The 26256-nt window shown below is 40.3% G+C and overlaps 1 protein-coding gene across 1 annotated transcript in view; it reads right to left on the bottom strand.

Moving 5' to 3' along the window:
* ZMPSTE24 (zinc metallopeptidase STE24) overlaps positions 1-26256 on the bottom strand; it is a 50250-nt gene that overhangs the window by 20229 nt on the left and 3765 nt on the right. The window contains exons 3-7 of the mRNA XM_059919778.1: positions 19740-19826; positions 8535-8651; positions 7994-8146; positions 6498-6639; positions 1437-1621 (exon numbers count right to left, since the gene is read on the bottom strand). Coding sequence (XP_059775761.1) covers positions 1437-1621; positions 6498-6639; positions 7994-8146; positions 8535-8651; positions 19740-19826 — 684 coding nt within the window. The remainder of the gene's footprint in view (positions 1-1436; positions 1622-6497; positions 6640-7993; positions 8147-8534; positions 8652-19739; positions 19827-26256) is intronic.

Below are 26256 nucleotides of genomic sequence, written 5' to 3'. Positions count from 1 at the left end.
ATCAAAGGAGTTAACCTTCACCCAATGCTGTTTAACCCCTTCACAGAATTTTGTTCCATCTACATATTTAAAACAGGCTAGGCACTCTATTAGACCATCTCTTTAGAGTCAAAACAGATGCTCAGTGATAATAGTTATTTTCTGGTACTTAAAGTACATAGAGTACAAGGTTATTCACATATATTATTTAATTTAATCTTAACAACCCTAAAAGGTAGGCATCTTTATCCCAGTGTTTTTCAACTAGGAGTGATCTTGCCCCCTCCCTCCAGCACCCCCCAACCCCAGGGACATCTGGCAATGTCTAGTGACATTTTTCATTGTCACAATTGTTGGGAAAGGAGGGACTGATACTGGCATCTAAAGGGAGAGGCCAGAGATGCTGCTAAACATCTTATGATGCACAAGATAGACTCCCATGATGAAAAATTGTCCAGTCCAAGATGTCAATAGTGCCAAGATGAGAAACCCTGATGGCACTGTCTTTCAGTTAAGAAATCAAAGATTTAGAGAGCTTAAGTTACTTGCCCAGAGTTACACAGATCCCAAATCATCTCTGAATGACACCAAAGCCAATGGCACATTCCGTCACACACACAACTACTGGAGACTGTTTCTGATGAAATATGTACTGTTTTCTTATCAGTGTTTCCCCTCCCCATTTAGTCTTGGTATACTTTAGATTTTGCTAATCAGCATTAGCTGACCTCATCCAGGAGAAGATTCAGAAAAAGCTTTCTCAGACTAAAAGGTCAGATTTAACAAACGTCTTATCTTGTGCTCTCACTGCATCCAGTATTTATAGCTTCACTGCAGCAATTACCATATTGTACTGTGCTTGTATGACTTTCTCCCCTTTAGACTATAAACTCCTTAAGAGCAAGGTTTGCCTCTTTATTTTTGTATTCCTAGTGCCAAGGAAAGTATCTCAGCACAGAGTTTACATTTCATAAATATTTGTTAAACAAACAAAAGAAAACTGACCAAGTTACATAGTATACCCAAGAATGCACAGCTACTAAATGACAGAACCAGGATTCAAATTCAAGTCTCTCCACTGCCAAAGCCTATAGTTACTATATCTCAATTAAGCTAAAAATGAGATGTTTATCGTCTTTTTATCTTGCCTGTGGGAATTCTTCAATCATAAACATGTCAGGAATTATATATAAAGTCCCTGTTTTAAAGACAGCTTATAATCATAAGAATTTTCCTACCTTATACTTGTGTACATTCTGTGAAAGCTTGCAAGGTAGTTAGCGTGTAACGATAGTGATAATCTCTCCCAAATACCACAGTTATAAAGGTGCCACTGTGTTTTTATTTGATAGTCTCCCTGAATCAACACTCACTACATAGAAATTAATGTTATTGAGTTGTCACAGGAACTGTTCATAAAAACTAAGCCAGGGTCTCTTAGGAAGAGAAGAACTCACTTTAACTTTAGCTTTTATTTCTTCACTGTCCCCTTCTCCATCATTGCGGGGTTCCATGCCAGACTCCTCCTGGTTGTCTTTGTTTAGTACAGAATACTCTTCTAGTAGAGTGTCAAACAAAACTATTCGCTTGTTCTTGAAGAAGCCATAAAAATAAGCATTGCTGTGGGAAGAGCGTTTAGATCCTAAGGAAAAGACAGTTCAAAGCATGGAAAATAATTAAAAAGTATGGGGTTTTTTGGAGAGACGCCTAGAAACTGAATTACTGGAAAGGACATTAACATTTTCAAATTGTTTAACACCTGAAGAGTATTATATCAACATAAATCACCACCAGCAGTGGAAAGTGTCTGTTTCTTTGCAGTCTTGACAACAAATATTTATGCTCATTGCAGCTTTATAGCAATAAGTAAATAAATAAAGCCTAAATATCCAACAGTCATGGAATGATTAAATTATGGTAAAGCTATGAAATGGAATTTTAAGCAGCCAGAAAAAAAGTATACTTTTGAAATATTTTAACAAGATAGGAAAAAGCTCACCAACATAACTGAAAAGGATGTAAAATTTCATGTATATAAAATTCCATTATTATCATGAAAAAATGTACATGTAAATAGAAAAGCAGAAACACAAGCCTATTAAGAAATATATTAAAATATTGAAGTGTTTATCACTGGCTTCTAGAAATATGGATTTTTGCTCCCTCCCTTATACTTTTCTCTGTTCCAAGGCTTTTAAAGTCAGTATACTTATTTAATCAGAAAAAATTAAAACTATCTTAAAAAGACTGAAAAAAAAAAACCCTAAATTTTTAACAGTGGCTAACAGTAGCTGAACTATGGTTGATTTTTATCTTCTTCTTTATATTTTTCCTTATTTTCTATACTTTATTTTCTTTATATTTTATGTTCTAGTATGTGCAGTGAATTTAGTGGTTAAGAATGACTTTAGGTTCAAATCTTGGCTCTGCCATGTATTAGTTGTGTAAATATAAGAAACTTTCTTAATTTCTTTAAGTTTTATTTTCCCGTTTATGATATGAGGCCAGGACTTTTTGGTTTGGTTGCCTGGAAGTTAAGAGCCAAACATGTGGTCCAATTTTATCAATAATATAGGACCTTAGGATCTGGAAAGCTGGGTATCTGGATCTTATACTTCTATCTCATTTCTATCTTCTCTGATTCTAATTTTTAAATTAATTTAAAAATATTTCTTAGAAGCTACCTGAAGTTATCTATGGAAGTAGGCAGATAAATAAAACAAAATGAATGTCTTAGTATCTCCCACTGGTCTAAGTATCTCAAAGTGTGGCCCAAAGAATGCCTACACCAAAATCACCTACGGGTACTTGTTAGACATAAATACTAGAAACACCCAATATCTGGGAATGGAGCCGAGGAATCTTTTAACAAACTCTCAGGGAATTCTTATACTCACTAAAGTTTTAAGAGTCCCTGCACTAGACCATAAGCTTTTTGTATCACTATGCCTTGCATGTAGTATTTATTCAATAATGCTTGTTTACTGAATGGATTTATCGTACCACTTGAGGTATGAAGTAATGTATTTGGGAACTCTGAAAACCAAAACGTTCTATGAAATTGTAAGGCATGGCCAGCTGTCTCTTCATCTTTCATTTATGATGTCTTAATCAGCTTCTTGGCAGCATTTGATACCGTTAACCACTCCCTCCTTGAAACACTTTCTTCTCCTATCTCAAGAGAAACACCATCTTCTCCTGGTTTTCTTCCTACCTCAATGGTCTCTCCTCTTCAGCCTCCTTTGCTGGCTCTTCCTCCTCTGCTGACTCTGACTTGAGCCCCCTTCTCTTCTCTAAGTGCCCTCATCCAAGGAGGTATCTACATGCCAGATACAGATACTTCCATATCACTATTTCTAGCCCTGACCTCTCCCTAGGACTCGGGATTTATATATCCAGCTGCTTATTTGACAGGCCTACATCTCCACATGGATGGCTAAAGTGCCTATCTGTTGTTTATATTCTCAAGTATAGTTTTTTCCCTGACCAGTATTAGAATTCCCTTGCAGAGTTTAGGGAATTTCACATCATGCAAGTCTTGTGAGAGACTGCTTCTCATTTGAGCAATCTAAAAAGCTAGGTATCTGCTTCCCCAAGCACTCCTGGCAGCTAGCCCAATGCCCTCGCTCAGTCAATCAGATGCACCCACTGGGGACTCTGAAACAGTTAGCTAATTACACAAAGAAGCAGGGCAGTGAGGAATGAATTCTGCAGGTGCTAGTGGAAGGGATGTTAGGGATACACACTGCTGACTCCAACATCAGGAGCCACTAGCAGTGTCCTCCCCAGACTGGTTCTGCAGGATGATTCTGAGTTCCTAGTCTCCCAATGGAGAGCCCACTTCCCAAGTTTGGTAAACTTAACTTTCTGGTGACTTTGTGAGTTATCAAATATTGTTTCAATAAGGAATTTCTCTGGTTAAATCAGCCATAGTTGGTTTCTATGGCTGGCGTGCAACTAACTACTGCTTGTAGAACTCTAGTACAATGTTCAAAAGGTACGTAACACACCCGTCAGAATTTAAACCCTCACAGACTTGCTCTTCTCCCAGTTTTTTCCCATCTCAGTAACCTACCATTTATCCAACTGCTTAGTCCAAAAATCTAGGTGGTTATCTTTGATGTCTTTCCCTCTTATTCCTTTACATGTCATCTACTGGCAAGTTCCATCAACTCTACCTCTACAACACATCCCCAGTATATCCACTTCTCTCCATCAATTACTACTATTCTAGTCTAAGCCACATTATCTCCTCCTGAACAGCACTGGCCTCCTAACTGCTCTCCCTGCTTCTACTCTTGCCTCCCCTACCGTCTATTCTCTATAAAGCAACCTAAAATAGGTAAAAAGTACAAACTAGGCCATGTCACTTTCCTGCCTAAAACCTTCAATAGCTTTAACCCTAGACTTAAAATAAAATCCAAGCTCCTTACTCTGATTTACAAAGGCCTATGTGGTCTGACTCTCGCCTATGTCTCAGATTTCATGTCATAACACTTTCCTGCCATGCGGTAGCCACACTGGACTTTTTTCTGTTTCTTGAAGATACAAAGCTCTGGAGGGTCTCTCCATTGATCTTGGCATGGATGGCTCCTTCCTTCAGATCTCAGCTTAAATTCATTTGCTCAGAGATGTCTTGTCTGATGACCTAATCGAAAGTATCTACTCAGCCATTCTTTATCACTTCACATCAGTTTAATTCTCTGTGCAGTACTTGCTATCTGACATTTTCTGAGAGCAAGACTCTTGATTTTTCACTCAGTTTTTCCTTTCAATTTACAAATCCATCATGTGTGTTGTTATTGTTATTAACAACATTCATTCACTCAAAATATTTTTGACAACATTATTAACAACAACAGAAGCATGCATTACAGATGAGTAACTTCTGTTTAGCAGAGGTAAGTTGCCCAAAGTCACACGGGGAATCTGTGCTAGAACTAGAATTTAAACGCAAGCCTATTGGCTTCACAGCCTGACCTCTGAAATGCTACCCTCCACCTACTCAAATCTTGATTTTCCACAAAGCCCCAGCTCATGTTATAACCCTCCATAAAGCCTTCCCTGACTATTTCAGCTAAAATCATATAGCACTGATGGTATATATCACATATCTTCTCAACTACCTCTATTGTCATAGCATTAGCATTCATGTTATCTGATTATAAGTGATAGGCAACTTAGGTTGCCCCTTCAGGAAAAGCGCCTCAGAGATTGTTCTACTGCCCTGATCATTGTGCTACGAGTTTAATATTATTAAAAGACTAGTAATCTCAGAGGCCAAAGCAGTAGTATGAATTGGCTTCTTTTTCTACCATTTCCCCATAGACATGTTCTAATTGTGCCTTTAGTTGGCCACCAAATGCCTGAGATTTCTATACTCTTCTCGTTGCTGTTAATTCATTCTTTCCAGTTGTGACCATCTCTGTCCTCCCGGACCCTGCAATTACTTCTCAGTTTCTACTCCTTCATCCGCCATAGCTACTTCTCAATGGTGATTTTTACTTTAGAGGAGGAAAGGGCAAACTATGGCTTGCAGGTCAAATCAAACCTGCCGCTTATTTTTATAAATAAAGTTTTATTAGAAAACAGCCATGCTTGTTTCTTTATGTATTATTACTATGGCTGCTTTTGTACTATCATGGCAGAGTTGAATAGTTGCAACAGAGACCATGTGACCTGCAAAGCCTAAAATAATTACTGTCTAGCCCTTTACAGAAAGCATTTGCCAGACCATAGTTCAGAGGAAGCAAAACTGAAACCCAGAGATGCAAAGTGACTTGTCCAAGATCCCACAGCTGGTAAGTGGCAGAGGCAGAACTACACTCACTCATTTACATGGATTTTAATTTACAGATTCTGAAAGTCATGGTACCACACAGTTTTTCTTTGCATCTTTGTGGGTTTCCTTGAGACTTTAGTAGTCTTACACAAGCTAACAGATAGATAGCTTAATTTTCAAAAGCAATCATCAGAAAAGCAGAGTATAACTAATCTAAAGTACCAAGTGGTACCAATCATGGGTAATCTGCAGGTGAAATCAGAGTCCTGCAGAACACTGGAAGTTTTCTTGGTGGAGACAAAGCCAATAACATTGGTTTTGTTTTTGAGCCCCCAAACCAAGTGCCAAATGGAATCTAACTAAGCAAGAGTCCAACTCAATTACATATAGGAGCCAGGCAGGTAATAGAAGTGAATAAATCAGTCTAATATCATGACATAGCAGGGAGTGATAAAGGCCATGGTGCAGAATTAAAAACAATAAAGCCAACCAAACATAGCTGCAGGCAAGAGCAGGACTTGGCATCAGGCCACCAGTTTCTATCCCTGGACTATGTCATCAATTCTTATAAATCTTCAAAAGCCAAAATGTAAATCCTAATCTTTAAATAACAAAAACAAACAAACAAAAATACCCCCAAACCAACTGATTTGTTCTTTTATTAAAGTTTTAAGAATAAACTAATCAAATAAAACAAATCACTCAAATAAAATCTTCTTACCCCAGGGAGCCTTACCTTCAACAACATACACCTTAGTCAAAGGGAAGTCAATACTCTTTGCCATGACTTCAATTTCTTGTTTAAGCTTTCCCTCAGGAAGAGGTGTGAATTTGTCAAATAAAGGGGCAATGTAATCAGCATAGATGGTGACAAGCACCTGAAACGTAAATATGAGAACAACCTATGAATATGTCCTTAAAGAGAAACTACTCACTATACAGATTCAATATTAAAACTTTGTGATCCCAGCCCTGAGAACAGGGACCTTATCTTATTTGCTCTGGTATTCCCGAAACAGTACCAGTACAGCATTCGATATCTGTTTGATGAATTAAATCAAAATGAATAGTCTCTATATGGTAATAACTGAAAAGCCAAATGGTCCATTCAAAACTATCTTGGGGATTTCTGACACTTCATAAGCCCATCATAACTTGGAATTCTGTCTTTCAAGGTAATCATAATAGACTTGAAGTGTTTGCTAAAAAAAGAACTACTAGAGCTTGACTGTGTGCTATTATTTGGTTTGCCTGCTAACATTACTGACCTGCAGTTCATAACTATACACACTGATTGAAACAGCACTTCCTTAAGCATTTTGGGAGCATTTCCTCTGCTCTCTCTCCTGTCACTTCAATTTGCCATACGACATATATTTGTAAGTCCAACTAGCACCCATTTTCCAGTCATGATCCCACCAGCAGGAGGCGAAGCAATGAGCATCATGGTAATTCAGACTAAAAGAAACCTCATCATCAGTGCAGCTGAAGAGCTGATAGGACGTATTTTCTGGGGGTTGTTAACAGACCATTTTGATCGTGTTGTAGTGTTTGTGCTGTGAAGCAGTTTGGAATACGGGAAAGAGAAGAGGAAAAGAAGACGTGAAGAAGGGACAATGGGGAAGCGGAGAGAGGAAAAAGGAGGGAGAAGGAAGAGAGGGAAGAAGGGGGGCGCTGTGGCGGGAAAAGGGAAGAGGCAGGGCGAGGGGGAGGAGGAGGGGACAAGGGACAGAGAAGAAGGGGTAGAGGGCAAAGGGGAGAGGAGGAAGGGGGAGGAAGGGAAAGGTAGGGGAAGGAGGGCAGGAGAAAGCAGGTAAGTTTATGCTTTCTTTTTCTTATCCCGCTTACATCTATTCTCTCTCCAAAATATCCATGGTTTTTAGACACTGGAGCTCAGTCAAGAGTCATCAAATTGTCAAACTTAGTCATCATTCTGGTGGCAACTCACAAATGCACAGCCCCAAACTGCTTGACAACTGGATCATTAAAGGTAACTAACAACTAGCTTCTAGAATCTATAAGAGCCAGTATAAGGAGAAGAAAATCTATGGTCAGAGTCAACTCTCCTATTTCTATAGCTAAAAGCAGAAAACAGAAGGGAAATTTATATGAGCACCTATTTATATTTCTTCTGCTTCTTAAGAACCATTTAGATGCTAATGAAGATTAAATGATAGTTATCTCACCAAGGAACATTTTGTAAAAGAAAATCGAAACAAAGATTTCACTTACCAGAGACACAACTAGTGTGAACAGCCAGGCATAAATAAAAAAATAGTCTCCCCCAATTTTAATAATGTAAAGTAGAAGTGAAGACACAGGTAATAAAATGCACTGAGTCACAATAAATTTCTTGATTGCATCTTTCATGAAGAACCCCAAAGTCTGAAAAAATAAAAGGTCATCATGAGAAACTAAGAAACTGCTTTTAAAATAACAAATAAGTGAATAGAAAGGATACATTATTAAAGCAATTTTAAAAATTAAAAGGCAGTGAGCCTATATGACAACAGGTAGCCTAAGACAATAAGTCAATGTCTTGCATTTTATAGTTTAAAATAAACTCATTTAAATGTTATTAGCTGAAAAACACTAGACATTAGTGCATTAGACATTAGAGGAGTTTATGGCAAGACTTTAAACTATGATCTTTACCATATCTGCAGTTCCTTTTTCCTCGATTAATTCATGCTCTAAAATAGCAAATTATGTTTTAATTATTCCCAGCAGAGGACAAAAGCACAAAAGAGAACATTTGCATTCTCTATTTTACCTGCTGATTGAAACCATGTTTTTCTTCTATCACAAAAGTATTATAAAGACTCCACGGCAAACCAGTCAATGCACTGAAAAGTGTAGCCAACAGCAGAAACACCAAGGACTGAGTGATCTAAACACAAGAAAAAAAGAGGCAGTTTTTTAATATTAATTCGTTCTTCAAATGAATTATTAGGGAACAAATCAACGAGTATTTGCTGAGTACTTGCTATAACTCAAGCAATGTGCTTGATTCTACGGGTCATACAAGGCCTGAAATATCACCACTACCCTCAGAGTTTATTTGCAAGATAGGGAGGCAATAAAACACTTCCTCTTTTATTACATGGGCACCATATGAAAGTTAACTGAAGTCATAGAGACAAAATGGTTAAAAGAACTTAAATTGAGCCACATATGCTGGTGAATTCAAGAAAGGCTTACAACGCTGATGAGAAATGGAATGCTACTCTGAAGAAAGAGATAAATTAGAGAGATAGAAGAGGCAAGGAGGAATTCCACACAATTTGCAAAAGCAAGGAGAGAGAAAAGAGCACCTTAAAAGTGAAAGATGACAAGATGATGGGCCTAGTTGGGACCAGGCAGAGAAACATAATGGAGCATCAGGAAAGCTGGGCCAGGGCAGGTGGGGCAGAGTGTGCTAAAGTTTTACCAGAGCCAAAATTCAAGAGAGAAAATAACCCTCTAGAACTCCTTTAATTGCCTTAACAACAGGTCCTTAGGAGATCAAAAGCCAAGAACTGCCTCATTTTTCTTTACAAATATCTTTTCCTATGACAGTGGAGGATGAGGGCTAATTGGTATGAAGGAACTTGTGGGGAGGGGAAGGCAATGAAGCAAATAAAACCCTCGCTCTCCCTCCCACCACGCCATCACTCTCCCTCTTACTCCCCAGCGTAAAACTGAATTCTTTTAAGTGTGAGTACACCACCAAAGCATATTTGACTTGGTAGTAAAGATGCAGCCACTATGTTTCTAAACATAGGAAGAGGGAGAAGGGAAGAGGAAGAAAGGAGATTTGTCTGGCTACAACATGCAGGGTGGTTTATGCCAGCATTTGTCCCCAAATGGGAAATGAGAAATTTTTTAAAAGTAGATTCCAGGGGCTTCCCTGGTGGCGCAGTGGTTGAGACTCTGCCTGCTAATGCAGGGGACGGGTTCGAGCCCTGGTCTAGGAGGATCCCACATGCCGCGGAGCAACTAGGCCCGTGAGCCACAACTACTGAGCCTGCGCGTCTGGAGCCTGTGCTCCGCAACAGGAGAGGCCGCAATAGTGAGAGGCCCGCGCACCGCGATGAAGAGTGGCCCCCGCTTGCCACAACTAGAGAAAGCCCTCGCACAGAAACGAAGACCCAACACAGCCAAAAAAATAAATAAATAAAATATATAATAAAATAAAATAAAAAAAAGTAACATAGGCAAGGAGAGAGCCCGTGAGAAGGGCTAAAAGCCTCCTTAAAAAAAAAAAAAAAAAAAGTAGATTCCAGGACCTTCCTCAAAACTACTGAATCGGAATCCCATCTTCAAAAAATACAACCATATTGTATAGATTGTTTGAATACCTGCTTTACTCATTTAACATATCACGAACATCTTTCTATATCAATAAATATAGATCTACTTCTTCATTGCTAATGGCTCCATTACACATATTTCCATTATAGCATTCATTCCAATGCTACAATGAACCCCTTTCATTCATTCCCCATAAATTCGTAAAAGTGAAATGTCTGGTGTCAAACTTTTAAAAGATTTTTGATACATACTGCCAAGGTGTCCTCTAGAAAAACTATACTAGTTTTCAGTCTGACAGCAGCATGAGACTAGTTCCCTATCCCTCAACAATTCTGTCCTATGATTCTTTTAACTGTTTTTTCCCCAATATGATATGATAGGCCAAAACAAAGAAAGAAGCACAACTCCTAGATTCTTCATTGTTGTATTAAAACACATTTCTTTGATTGTCAGTATGGATTTATATTTTTCATGTATTTTATAATCATACGAATTTCTGCCTTTGCCCATTTTTCTGTTGAGGTACTCAATTTTTTCTAAAGTGTTCTTTCGGGACTTCCCTGGTGGCATAATGGTTAAGAATCCACCTGCCAATGCAGGGGACACGGGGTCGAGCCCTGGTCCGGGAAGATCCCACATGCCACGGAGCAGCTAAGCCCGTGCGCCACAACTACTGAGCCTGCGCTCTAAAGCCCGCGAGCCACAACTACTGAAGCCTGCGTGCCTAGAGCCTGTGCTCCACAGCAAAAGAAGCCGCCACAATGAGAAGCCCGTGCACTGCAATGAAGAGTAGCCCCCGCTCACCGCAACTAGAGAAAGCCCGTGTGCAGTAACGAAGACCCAACGCAGCCTAATTAATTAATTAATTAATTAATTTAAAACTCTAGATCATATTAAAATTTATAGTTTCTTCAGACTCACAGATTTAGAGAACGAACTTATGGTTACCAGGGGGAATGAAGGGGGGAAGGAATAGTCAGGGAGTTTGGGATTGACATGTACACACTGCTATATTTAAAATGGATAACCAGGACCTACTGTACAGCACAGGGAACTCTGCTCAATGTTATGTGGCAGCCTGGATGGGAGTGGAATTTAGGGGAGAATGGATACATGCATATGTATGGCTGAGTCCCTTTTCTGTGCACCTGAAACTATCCCAACATTGTTAATTGGCTATACTCCAATATCAAATAAAAAGTTAAAAAAAAATTTATAGTTTTTTTTTTGTTTAAGTATTGTCAATGTATCTTTGTTTATATTTAAATACTCAATTCATCTAAGTCTTTTTCTTGGAGGATATAAAATTGGAATTTATTTTTTTCTCAGTTGTCCTAAGAAAATTTATAACCTATATATTCCTCACCAATCTGAAATGCCACCTTTATCATATACCAAGATTACATATACTTAGTTAGGCCTGTTTCTGGTACCAATACACTATTTAAGATTTATGATACATTTTAATATCTAAAAGTTACCACTCATTATTTTACTTACTCAGAATCTTTCTGGCTATTCCTCTGTCTTTAGTCATTCAGATTAACTATAAAATGTTTTATCATGTGCCCTTCACAAGCTGCTCTGGGATTACAACTGGGCTCTATTCTTTTTTTTTTTTTTTTTTTTTTTGGCTGCATCGGGTCTTAGTTGTGGCACGCAGGCTCTTCGTTGCAGCATGCGGGCTTCTTTCTAGTTGCGGTGTGCAGGCTTCTCTGTAGTTGTGGTGTGTGGGTTTTCTCTCTCTAGTTATGGCACAGGCTCCAGAGCACGTGGGCTCTGTAGTTTACGGCACACAGGCTCTCTAGATGAGGTGCGGGGGCTCAGAAGTTGTGGTGCCGGGCTTAGTTGCCCTGCAGGATGTGGGATCTTAGTTCCCTGACCAGGGATTGAACCTGCGTCGCCTGCATTGGAAGGTGGATTCTTTACCACTGGACCACCAGGGAAGTCCCTCTACTCTTTTTTTAAAAGTTCGTAAATCTCTTCCTTAATAATTCACTGAAGAATTGTGATAAGGCACTGATCATCAAGTTTAGCATTCTGCACAGAATCTACCATTTTCTCCTTTTGAAAATCTAGATTTTGCTCACCTGTAGTCTTCTGAAACATTCTCCATTCTCCCTAGTTTATCAACATATGCCATAAATTCAATTTCCTTCTGCATGCTAACATATAAATCATCTACGTCTGGAGCCTTGAATTAATTTAAGACAACTTGATTCCTTCTTAATCTCACTTACCTTATGCATAAATACCATTTTTAAATGAATAATTCTATCAATAAACCATTTTTCTTCTTAAAGAAGATGAACAGTAAGTCTAATTCCCCAATCAGTAGGCTTATTCCCTCCTTAAAACACTAAGATTCCAAGAGTGTTGTAAATTATTTTGCCTTAAACAGTAAAACAGCCTCTTAAATGGTCCCCCTGCCTAATATCAATCCCTCCCCTTTCGATCCATCCTACATACACACCAGATGAATCTAAAACTCCACTTCTCTACTTTAAAAGCTCGTAATGGCTCTATAACAGGGGCCCCCAACCCCCGGGCCATAGACCGGTACTTGTCTGTGGTCTGTTAGGAACCAGGCCGCAGAGCGAGAGGTGAGCAGTGGGGGAGCGAGCGAAGCTTCATCTGTATTTACAGCTGCTCCCCATTGCTTGCATTACCACCTGAGCTCCGCCTCCTGTTCAGATCAGCTGCGGCACTAGATTCTCATAGGAGCGTGAACCCTACTGTGAACTGTGCATGTGAGGGCTCTAGGTTGTGCACTCCTTATGAGACTCTAATGCCTGATAATCTGAGGTGGAGCTGAGGCAGTGATGCTAGTGGTGGGGAACGACTGCAAATATAGATTATCATTAGCAGAGAGGTTTGACTGCACAGAGACCATAATAAATCAATTGCTTGCAGACTCATATCAAAACCCTATCAGTGAGTGGCAAGCGACAATTAAGCATCAGGTGGCAGGCTTTATTGTGGCAAGTGAGTTGATGTACTTCAATTGTACAGCTGCATCTGGTGGCAGGCTTTAAGTCAGAATCCGACACATTTTAGTCTGCGCGTGGCCCGCCCATTATTTTATCCACTTCCATCCACGCCTCTTTCCCACACTGTGCACTTGTCTCAGCCACAGTTTTGGTAAGCCCACAAGCTAACCCTAGCCAGGATGAGTAAAAAAACAAACATCACTGGAGAGCTTCTTTGAAAAGGGAGAAAGACCCAGTGATGAGACAGCAGAAGACTCTAAGACTGCCAACAAAAAGAAAGCTACATTTAAAAGAAAATACCAAGAGTCCTACTTAAATTATGTGTTCATTGCAACAGGTGATTCACATTCTCCAAGCCCGCTTTGTATAATATGTGGCCACCGGCTATCCAACAAAGCCATGAAACCTTCAAAACTGCTTCGCCACATGGAGACCAAGCACCTGCATTGAAAGACAAGCCTTTGGAGTTTTTCAAAGGGAAAAAACCATGAGCACGAAGAACGGAAGCAATTATTGAAGGCCACCACGTCATCAAATGTGTCTGCACTGAGAGCATCATTCTTAGTGGCTAACCGCATGGCTAAAGCTAAGAAGCCCTTTACTACCGGTGAAGAGTTGATCCTGCCTGCTGCTGAGGACATTTGTCATGAACTTTTAGGAGAGGCTGCAGTTCAAACGGTGGCACGTGTTCCTCTTTCAGCTAGCACCATAACTAGACGAATTGATGAAATAGCAGAGGATATTGAGGCACAATTGTTAGAGAGGATTAATGAGTCACCATGGTACGCAATCCAGGTTGATGAGTCTACTGATGTTGACAAGGCAGCAATGTTTCTCTTGCGATATATTTCTGTGCGATATATTTTTCAGGAGGATGTGCATGAGGATGTTATGTGCACTTTTGTTGCCAACCAGCACCACAGCTGTGGAACTATTCAAGTCTTTGAACGATTACATATCAGGAAAACTGAATTGGTCATTTTGTGTCGGTATATGCATGGACAGAGCGGCTGCCACGGCTGGATGGCTTTCTGGTTTCACTACTCGGGTCAAAGAGGTCGCTTCTGAATGTGAATCTACGCACTGTGTCATCCATAGAGAACTGCTGGCTAGCCGAAAAATGTCACCTGAGCTTAACAACGTTTTGCAGGATGTGATTAAAATTATCAACCACATTAAAGTACATGCCCTTAACTCACGTCTGTTCGTGCAGCTCTGTGAGGAGATGGACGCAGAGCACACACATCTTCTATTTTTTTTTTAAAAAAGTATTTTTTTTCTTTATTTATTTGGCTGAGTCAGGTCTTAGTCGCGGTGCGCGGGCTTCTCTCTAGTTGTGGCACACGGGATCCACAGCGCAAGGGCTCAGTTGCCCCGCGGCATGTGGGATCTTAGTTCCCCGACCAGGGAGCAAACCCACGTCCCCTGCATTGGAAGGTGGATTCTTAACCACTAGCCTACCAGGGAAGTCCCGCGCCTTCCCTCATACACAGAAGTGAGATGGCTTTCTAAAGGTAGATCACTGGCCAGAGTTTTTGAGTTAATGAGAGCCGCTCCAGAGATTTCTTTTAGAAAAACAGTCACCACTGGCCGCACATTTCAGTGACACACAATGGGTCACAAAACTTGCTTACTTGTGTGACATATTCAACCTGCTCAACGAACTCGATCTGTCACTTCAGGGGAGAACGACAACTGTGTTCAAGTCGGCAGATAAAGTGGCTGCATTCAGAGCCAAACTGGAATTATGGGGTCGACAAGTGAACACTGGGATTTTTGACGTGTTTCAAACATTAGCAGAGATTTTGAAAGAGACTGAGCGAGGGGCTTCTTTCTCCCAGCTGGTGCATGATCACATATCTCAGCTTTCAAAAGAGTCTGAGCATTACTTCCCAACCACAAAAGACCCCCGAACTGGGAAGGAATGGATCTGTGACCCATTTGTGAATAAGCCAGGTGAACTAACTTTGTCTGTGCTAGAAGAGGATTAACTGCTTGAGATCGTAAATGACGGTGGCCTTAAAAGTATGTTTAAGACAACTTCAAATCTCCATACGTTCTGGATGAAAGTCAAGGTGGAATATCCTGAGATTGCCACAAAAGCACTGAAAAGCCTGCTTCCATTTCCAACATCCTGTCTTTGTGAAGCAGGGTTTTCTGCGGTGACAGCAACCAAAACGAGATTACGGAGTAGATGGACATAAGCAACACACTTCGGGTGCCACTGTCTCCCGTCACCCCCAGATGGGACCATCTAGTTGCAGGAAAACATGCTCAGGGCTCCCACTGTTTCTGCATTATGGTGACTTGTATAATTATTTCATTATATTTTACAATGTAATAACAATAGAAATAAAGTGCACAATAAACGTAATGCGCCTCAGGGGTTAAGAATCCGCCTGCCAATGCAGGGGACACGGGTTCGAGCCCTGGTCCAGGAAGATCCCACATGCCAAGGAGCAACTAAGCCCGTGCGCCATAACTACTGAGCCTGCTCTCTAGGGCCCGCAAGCCACAACTACTGAGCCCACGTGCCTAGAGCCTGTGCTCCGCAACAAGAGAAGCCACCGCAATGAGAAGCCCGCGCACTGAAACGAAGAGTAGCCCCCGCTCGCCGGAACTAGAGGAAGCCCACGTGCAGCAACTAAGACCCAACATAGTCTAAATAAATGAATAAATAAATTTATTTTTTTTTAAAAATGTAATGCTCCTGAATCATCCTGAAACCATTCCCCACTGTACCCCCACCCCATCCATGGAAAAATTGTCTTCCACGAAACCAGTCCCTGGTGCCAAAAAGGTTGGGGACCACTGCTCTATAAGACTGCAAACTCATTATGTTTTTAAAGATTTTCATAATCCAACCCCAAAATGCTACTTTTCACTACTCTTCTCTAAGACCCTTCTACTCCTAACACACAACTGTGAGCTGGAGTTTAGACAGGTGACTGCGTTAAGGAAGATACTCTAGCTGGAAAAAGGAGTTGTGACAGTCACACTGGGGAAGTTGGAGAATACACAAACTTCCGGGAGTTTTTCTCAGAAGATCTCTAATTCTAATTCAGGAAGGAGAAAATATCCTAGGAATAAGATCTACTGGGTAGTGAGGGGAAGGGGTTTTGACGCATAGCTTCTCAAAGGCAACAAGATCTGGGCTCTAGCCCTATCAGTGAACACTTGAAGACTCCAGGACACAGAACATTATAAAGTGCTGCGCCATGAGGGCAGAGTGATCCAGACCAAAACATCCTGATGGCACAGTTCACCTCTTGTCTGAGATGAACCTACTCATTCCATCTTATATGCATAATGTGGCAACAGAACTCTGGAGCATCCTGAGTCATTACGTCGATTACCTGCTGAAAAAGGATGGGCCAAATATCACTGTCAAAACATAAGGACACTGATTATGAGACCACTTGTTGGTAGTTTGGAAAGCAGAAAGTCCTGCCAAAAGACACACTGCCTATGCCTAAGGACAAGCTGAGGTCCACTTAGTTTTCTTCTTTTTTTAGTGAAGAAATTGGTTTTAATTATATGAGAAGTAGATGCTCATTGCTGAATTTTCTTAAGAGATAAGCAAAAATAAGGAAATAAAAATTGCCAAAATTCTCTCCCGAGAAAACCACTTTTGGAATTTTGGTATATACTATTTCAGACTTCTTATAGATGTGGAATATGTGCACAACGACATGTGTACAAGGATGGGCACGAGTGTAGGCAATTAAGAAAAATTGAACCGTACTTCCCTGGTGGCGCAGTGGTTAAGAGTCCTCCTGTCAATGCAGGGGACACGGGTTCGATCCCTGGTCCAGGAAGGTCCCACATGCTGCGGAGCAACTAGGCCTGTGTGCTACAACTACTGAGCCCGTGTGCCACAACTACTGAAGCCCAAGCACCTAGAGCCTGTGCTCCACAACAAGAGAAGCCACTGCAATGAGAAGCCCATGCACTGCAACGAAGAGTAGCCCCCGCTCGCCACAACTAGAGAAAGCCCACGCACAGCAACGAAGACCCAACACAGGAAGGAAGGGAGCTGGGGGAGGCGGGGGGAGGAAGGAAGGAAGGAAGGAAGGCAGAGAGGGAAGGAGGGAGGTAGGAAGGAAGATTGAACCAATCTAAATGTTCATCACCAGGACACTAGTTATATTAAAAATCTGTATGGATATTCACACACTTTTACTTACTTATGTTGCTTCATAAGTGACTTTTCCATTCAATAAGTTGTATGAAATAACAGCACAATAACATTTTTTCCCTGACTGGCAAAAGTTAAAAATCATGTATATAAGTACCGGTGAGGATCCAGGGAAAGGGTATTTTAGTGCTTCATACATTATGAAAAAACAAAAACCAAATAAGCTGTTTCAGGTGGGAATTTGGTCAGCTGTTTCCTCTGTACCATGTACATCAGATTTGAATTTCTTTTTCTTTTTTTTGGCCGTGCCACACAGCATGCAGGATCTTAGTACATCAGCTAGGGATTGAACTCATGCTCCCTGAGTGGAAGCGTGGAGTCTTAACCACTGGACTGCCAGGGAAGTTCCTAGATTTGAATTTCAAGTCCAGTGTTATCATCTTCCATTTCTTTGCTACACTTTCATCTTTGTTGGCCAATTCCCTCTTTCAATGATCCATCTTTGTAAAATGTCATGTGGATTTATAGCTGGGAGACCAGGAGGCAAGACGACTGCACGCTCTGATTCACTGAATAGCAGATGTGCAGTGACCAGTCACCAGCAGAATTTGAAAAGAGTGACATGATTGGTCACTGCATGAGCATCTGTTATTTGCACAGTGATTTGTGGACTGAAGAGCTAGCAGGGAACTTGTACTTTACGCAGTTATGCATGTAACATACTGTGGTAACTGAAATTTGAACCTGCTGAGGGACTGGTGTTATTAACTAAACCATGGTAAGTGAAATGTGTGTATATCAGAACTGTGCAGAGTGAGGACTGCCAGTACCATGCAGCCATTAAAGAAAACAAAGATCTATATAAACAGACAGGAAGAGATCTCTAAAGCATTGTTAAATACAAAAATAATGTATCAGAACATTATATAAAATGTCTCATTAACGTAAGGAATATTTTTATATGTATGTATATAAATTGGGTTTATTCGTTCAACAAATACTTATGGAGTACCTACACCGTGACTGGCATTGTTCTAGGCACAAGTCACAGCAGTGAAGAAAATATGTAAGGTCTCTGTCCCCTTGGAGCTTAAAAGTCTTGTCAGGGTGACAGATAAAAAGTAAACGAATAAACAATAAGATAAATGCAAATAGTGGTAAGTGCCTCTATAAAGAAAATAAAATAAGGTGATATGCTTCACTAAAGAGTGACAGGGGGGAATTCCCCAGCAGTCCAGTGGTTAGGACTCCACGCTATCACTGCCAAGGGTCTGGGTTCAATCCCTGGTTGAGGAACTAAGATCCCACAAGCCAGGTGGCTCGGCCAGGGGAAAAAAAAAAAAAAAAAGAGTGACAGAGGGATGCTATTTTAGATGAGAGTGGTCAGAGAAGGCCTCTCTGAGAAAGTGACATTGAAGATGGGAACTAAAATAGGAGCCAGTCATGTTTATACAAAACCACCTTAAATTGTTTATGAAACAATACAGAGGACATGCAATTAAACTATAACAGCGCATATAGCAGGTCAGGACAGAGTCTGTGAAGATACAGAGATATCACAGGAAGAAGAGGTCTTAAAGAGTTTGGCTCCTTTAGAAAACGGTACACAGAAAAGGGATACAGGATGAGCTGAATTAAAGCCCAAGGTACCTACACGTATAGATAAGACCCATCATTTCAAATAAACAATCAGGAAGGAGAGAACAGACTTGGCAATTTCCAAGAAAAAGTCAAAAGCAGTGTCCCAGCATCCATTATAGGCAGAAAGTCTCAGGTCGAAGGCTTTGATTCCAATAACTGGTATTCCTGGAAGAGTGGGCAGTCAACTCAAGCAGCTCAGTGGAGATTCTAAGAGGTATACTCTCTGTCTCTGTTGAAAGTATCTGCTAAGCATGTGTGGCACAGGGTATCTGCTTAGCGTGAGTTCAACATAGTTCATGCTTCCCCTTTCATAGAGTTGTTCCCAAGAAGCAGCTGCCTACCAGAGACTACATTACCCAGCGCCCTTGCATCTGAGACTAAATGACTGGCTCACCAATGAAATGTGAATGCAAAGGACAGGTATCACTTCGGAGCCAAGGGAGTTAAGAAGAGGATGTACTTTCAACACACTCTTATTCCATCTGCCTGTTGGATGCAGAGAACTTAGGGCACTTAGGGAATGGCAGAGCCATATAAGAAGAGACTGGCAGAGAAAGAAAAAAAAACAAAAAAAAAACAAAAAAAAAACATGGGACTCATAAACAGAGAAAGAAAAAAAAACAAAAAAAAAAAAACAAGAAGAGACTGGGTCTCTGACTTACCACATAAAAGGATGTCACCTGCTGACACCCAAAATACTCACACTGGGCTATTATGTGATTAAGAAATTAACTATTGTAATAAGCCATTGAAATTCTGGGGTTTGCTACAGTAACTTGCATTATGCTAACACAGGTCAACAAGGACTGCAGAGACAGAGAAGCCTAATAACGGTAGGAGCCAAAAAATTAACTTTAGTAGAAAGCTGGCCAAGGAAAAAGAAAGACTGACAAATATATGCTAATGAATGACATACCTCATATTCTGGTCCAAAGCCAGCATGGCCACAGAACCGCCCAGAGAGTCTCCAGAGATAAGGGATTCCTCCAAAGAGAAGAATAAGCTATAAAACAAAGCACATGTTGGTCACATTGAAGCAGTACTAGAAACTATCATATGAAAGTATGTTAAAAAAAAAAGAGAGATCTTATTTAGGATAAAATACGCATTTAGACAGATACAAACCAATTGAGATACTAAGTTTAGACTGTTAAAAGGTTTTTGCCTGTACACTTTATATGGATGAACTGTAAGATTTGCTAATTTACCTCAATAAAGCTGTTTAGAGAAAAAAAAAAAAAAACTTTTGCCAAAAGACCACAAAAGACCTTAAGAATCAGGAACTAAGCTTAGAAAGGCTAAGCAACGTGTCAAAAATCCCACAGCTAACAAGTGAAAGAAATGGAATTTGAGCCAGGCTTTACGGCTCCATAGCTGGCTTTTCCTTGAAAGGAAATAGCCTCTTGGTTAGGACCAAGTGTTAGTATCGGTATAAGTAGAGAGTCATGTCCACCTACCATGTTGGGGGACAGAATGGGCTATCAGAGCCTTCTCTGGGTCAGGAAAAAGTGAATCCTGAGGTAGGAGTCAGGGTATCATAGGAGTAAGGCCCTTTCTCAGCACCACCCTTCGTCTTGGGCAGATAAAGCGAACACAGATATTCACCAAACCAACAAGACATATGAATGAGGGAGCAGCCCTTAAAATGTGAAAAGAATACATGCTTACAAAACACGACTTCTCACAACAGATACCAAGTTCGTGGAATCATTTTGCCCAGAGGAGTCAACGTACTGCTTCTTCACCTGTGGAGCCCCGGGAACACAATGATCACACTCCTTGGTTAGAAGCACAATATTTCCATCCGTTCAGACATGGTTCCTTGTGGCTTTGAGGGTTTTGGGCACTATCATATATTTCTTAGGTGTCCTTCCAATCTACTTTCCATTTTTATATATGTATCCATAAATAATAAAGTGGTTTACATATGCTTTTTAAGAATATATAAATATATATAAATATATATATATATATATATATATATATATATATATATATACACACACACACACACACATAGGGACTTCCCTGGTGGCGCAGTGGTTAAGAATCAGCCTGCTAATGCAGGGGACGAGGGTTTGAGCCCTGGTCCGGGAAGATACCACATGCCGTGGAGCAACTAAGCCCGTGTGCCACAACTACTGAGCCTGCGCTCTCAGCCCACGAGCCACAACTACTGAGCCTGCGTGCCACAACTACTGAAGCCCGAGCACCTAGAGCCCGTGCTCCGTAACAAGAGAAGCCACTGCAATGAGAAGCCTGCGCACCACAATGAAGAGTAGCCCCTGCTCGCTGCAACCAGAGAAAGCCCACACGCAGCAATCAAGACCCAACGCAGCCAAAAATAAATAAATAAATTTATTTATTTAAAAAAATTTTTTTAATGAATATATATATATATACACATATAAATGACATCATATTGTATTTATCACTCTACAACTTACTTTTTACACTTTACATCTTTTTAGACCAATATATGGTGAGTTTTAACTTTATTTGGCATTATCAGCTTGTTCTTTAAAGTGTTTACATCAATTTACACTCCCACTAGCCATACTTGAGCATTCCTATTTCCCCACAATCGCACTCATACTTGATGCTATCCATCTCTTAGACTTTTACCAGTATGCAGGGGATTGATGCAATACCATGGGTCTCAAATATGGTCTCTGGACAGCAGCAGCAGCATCGCTGGGAATATGTCAGAAATGCAAAGTCTCAGCCTCCACCCCAGAACTACTGAATCAGAAACTGGAAGTGGGGCCCAAGAGTCAGTCTCCAGTTAAATGTGATGTACACCAAAGTTTGAAAATCACTGTTTTAATAGACTGCCTTTTTAAAGGCCCCTTAACTCTACATCCGGCTATTTCCACTTTACTTTAACTAACTCAATCTTGGATATAAACTGTTTTCCCAGAAGACATGCTTTGGCACCACTGTATGTGGTATATGCTCCACTTGTTGAACTAATGGACTTGGGATGGCATTTCCTTCATCCTATTCTCAATACTAATAAATAATGCAGAATTAAGGATTTATAATGCTTTGGGGGAAAGGCTGGAACACCTACTATTAAAAGTCCAGCTCTTTTTTTTTTTTAATTTATTTTTGGCTGCATTGGGTCTTCTTTGCTGCCCGTTGGCTTTCTCTATTGCAGCGAGTCGGGGCTACTCTTCGTTGTGGTGCGCGGACTTCTCATTGCGGTGGCTTCTCTTGCTGCGGAGCATGGGCTCTAGGCACTCGGGCTTCAGTAGTTGTGGCTCGCGGGCTCTAGAGTGCAGGCTCAGTAGTTGTAATGCACGGGCTTAGCTGCTCTGCGGCATGTGGGATCTTCCTGGACCAGGGCTTGAACCCATGTCCCCTGCACTGGCAGGTGGATTCTTAACCACTGCGCCACCAGGAAAGTCCCAAAAGTCCAGCTTTTAAGTATCAAGGGTACCTTTAATATGAACTTTGAATGCATTTATGAATGCATTTGGAAACTGCTATTGCAAACTTGCTTAGCATGCTTTGGGGAATGAAAAACAAAACACGGTGAACAGTAAAGTTTCTCTGTATTTATAGGATGTCCTGTAAAAAGAACTAATGATGCCTACAAAAACAAGTCCTGTGCTTCCACATATATTATTTCACTAAAGTCTTGAGAAGCAGGCAGGGCAGGGAGCATAGTCATCTTGATTTTACAGATAAGGCAACTGAAACTCAGAAATGTTAAAGTAACTTGCCCAGAGAAACCCAGTGACTAAGTAATTGCTATGTGTTGAGTACTATACTAATTGCTTCATTTCATTATCTTACTCAGTCCCTGCCACAAAACATATGAAATATGGTTTAATATCTATCTTCTTCTCATCTTAAAGAGGAGAAAAAATGAGACTCAAAGAGGCTAAACTGCTGACTCCGAAACAAGCAGAAATTGGAGAAGTTACAATTTGAACTTTTCTACTCTGCCCTACTCTACTCCCCAGCCATTCCATTTCTTGAGAGGGCTCTTTATTGACACCTATGAGATATGAGGAAAGTTTGTCTCAGAAAGGGGGGACATTTTATCTCTACGTGCTCTGTCACATTTGTGTGAACAGTGGCATCTGTAATTGGTCACAAGGGTCTCTTATGTTCCCTCAGGTAGAAAGAACCATGGCAAAAAAAAAGTCTAAATTAATCTTTGCACTTGTTCTTTGTGACCAAAGCTTACAAACCAATTAATTTTAATCAACACAAAACAGGAATTAATGAACTTGTTTTCAAACAGAACAGGATTTCAAAGTAACACAAAATACTTCCTATCTAATGGCAAATGTAGTTTACTAATTCCCCAAGGATAAATTTAGCACATTCATGTTGCAGTCCTTAGAGTTTCAAGAATGGTTTCTTCTGTGTAATTTTAAAGACTCAGAAGAGCAGAGTTTGAAATTCAGTTCTCCTATTTAGCAGTGAGTGTCACCTGGCCATTATATGGGCAAGCCATTTAATTTCTCTGAGTCTTTGCTTTAACCACACTAGTCTTAGTATTCAATATTTGTCAATGCAAATTTTGTGACTAACTAGACAATTTTGTAATCATTTAACAAAGCTACAAACAGCCAGTTACTTCTCTTTAAGTGAGGAAACAATTATGGTAGCCAATCTCGATTATTTTTACGTCTGTATCTTCGCCATAAGCTTCTTTGCCTTAAATACCTTGCTGCAAACATTTTCACTGCATAACCAAATGGCTGTAAGGAAATTCTGCTGTGAAAGATAAAATAACTGGTTGACAGTTTTGGGGTTGACAGTTTGGTTTCAACTGGTTAGCACATCCTCCAGTTAGCGATGTTATTGATGGCTTTGTTGAGTGACAGATGATTTGCCCCAAGAGTTGGTTTCTTACTTTGAAACACACTACTTTGGAGGAGAAAGAGGTCTCGAAGGTGCAGAGGTGAACCCACATTTCCCATAGAGCTTCGGAACATCTATCAATGGACATATGACTACATACCAAGAATGAACTATGGTATAGAGGCTTTCACAACGCAATACAGAGCTCAGTTACAAATATGCCTCCTAGTATTTGAAAACTGATACTTCTCTTAACAAAGGAAGAAGTTTTAGCAAAAAAGAAAAAGTGCAATGCTGAACGATGAGACAAACCAACAAGAAAAAAATTGTATAAAATACTATGAACAGAAGACTTGGAAGACAAGTGCTTAGGTACAATTCACAAAATAAAATCAGTTATTTGCGCAGTATTGTCATGAATCCACACACATTTTAAATGTATTCAAATGTTTTGTATTTTGCAATAAAGTCTTTTTAATTTTGTTATTCATTTTACGTGTTTATGTCCTTTTTAATGTCCCTCTTTTATTTGTCATTATTTTATCGTTTACTGCAAAATTGCCTTACAGTCAATTGGTTATGTGGTGAAAATGCTTGCAGCAAAGCTGTCTACAGCAAAGATGCTTACGGTGAAAGTACCTACAACCTTATTTTCAATTTAGGAATCTTTCTCTTAGTGGTACTGAGGGACCTAAAAGAGTTCTGGAGGAATTATGACAGAGCATTTTTTCAAAAAGAATATAAAATCAAGCCATGCAAAGACATGGGAGACTCTTAAGTGCATATTACTAAGTGAAAGAAGCCAATTTGAAAAGGCTATAAACTATATGATTCCAACTATATAACATTTTGGAAAAGGCAAAACTATGGGAATGATAAAAAGATGAGTTGTTGCCGAGGATTAGTGGGAGGCAGGGATGAATAGGCAGAGCACAGAGGATTTTTAGGACAGTGAAGCTATTCTGTACGGCACTGTAATGATGAATACAAGTCATTATATTTTTGTCCAGACCTATAGAATGGAAAACACCAAAGGCGATGATAATGTAAACTATGGATTTTGAGTTATAATGATGTGTCAGTGTAGGTTCATCCATTCTAACAAATGTACCACTGTGACTCGGGACATTGACAATGGGAGAGTTCTGCGCATATGTGGGGGCATGGGGTGTATGGGAACGCTCTGTACTTTCTGCTCAAATTTGCTGTCAACCTAAAACTGCTCTAAAAAATAGTTTATTTTTTAAAAAGAATATATACCCATTTTTCATTAATATAAACTTCTGGATTCTATTCATGTTTATATCACTTTATATTGCACTATTTTGTAGCCCTTAAAAATTTCAACAAGGGATTTCCCTGGTGGCACAGTGGTTGGGAGTCCACCTGCCAATGCAGGGGACACGGGTTCGAGCCCTGGTCCAGGAAGATCCCACATGCCAAGGAGCAACTAAACCCGTGCACCACAACTACTGAAGCCTGCGCGCCTAGAGCCTGTGCTCCGCAGCAAGAGGAGCCACTGCAATGAGAGGCCCGAGCACCTCAACGAAGAGTAGCTCCCGTTCGCCCCAACTAGAGAAAGCCTGCGCAGCAACGAAGACCCAATGCAGCCAAAAATAAATAAATAAATAAATAAATTTTTAAAAAAATTCAACAAAATATAACAACTTATTTTTTTGCCTAATGAAATAAGTAGAGTATGGTGGTTTGGCTCAGTTAAATATATGATAGATATGTAGAATTAGTTACATTTCAGAATGACAGAATGGTGCTGAATTTTAAACTGTTTTATAAATGAATGAAGAGTATTAGATCTGTCTTTAAATGTTTATTACATGTTCCAGTTATTTATTGCTGTTAGTAAACCACCCCAAAACTTAAAGTAAATAAATAAGTAAAAGAGTTCTGGAGGAATAGTGATGATAATCATGCTTATGATGATAAAAAACACAAAAGCCAATGCTTCTGGAGCACTTACAGCAGATCCAGCACTATTCTAAGCATCCTACATATATTAACTAATTTTCAATCCTCTCACCAACACTATGAATGAGGAACTATTATTAACATACGATATTTTTTTTTTAATATAAAAGCCTCAGTCATTTTTTTTTTTTTTAATTTATTTATGGCTGTGTTGGGTCTTTGTTTCTGTGCGAGGGCTTTCTCTAGTTGTGGCAAGCGGGGACCACTCTTCATCGCGGTGCGCAGGCCTCTAACTATCGCAGCCTCTCTTGTTGCGGAGCACAGGCTCCAGACGCGCAGGCTCAGTAATTGTGGCTCACGGGCCCAGTTGCTCCGTGGCATGTGGGATCTTCCCAGACCAGGGCTCGAACCCGTGTCCCCTGCATTGGCAGGCAGATCCTCAACCACTGCGCCACCAGGGAAGCCCACCATACGATTTTAACAGAAAACCGAGGCACAGAAATGTTGAGTGACTTGCTTGAGGTCTCATAGGTGGTATGGTACAGCTGAGACTCAAACTCAAGCCACCTGAGTTCAGAGTCAGCTCTCAACCTCAATGCCATGCACTTTCAATTGTTCTTAGGGGTAGAAAACCAAGAACTGGTGTGCGGTGGCAGGGGGAATCTTACTCATTTTATGTGTAAAGC

This window comes from Balaenoptera ricei, chromosome 1 (assembly GCF_028023285.1).
Source record: "Balaenoptera ricei isolate mBalRic1 chromosome 1, mBalRic1.hap2, whole genome shotgun sequence".
In the NCBI taxonomy this organism is placed as follows: domain Eukaryota; kingdom Metazoa; phylum Chordata; class Mammalia; order Artiodactyla; family Balaenopteridae; genus Balaenoptera; species Balaenoptera ricei.
The sequence above is the reverse complement of the archived record's forward strand: the minus strand, read 5'-3'. Positions and strand labels throughout refer to the sequence as shown.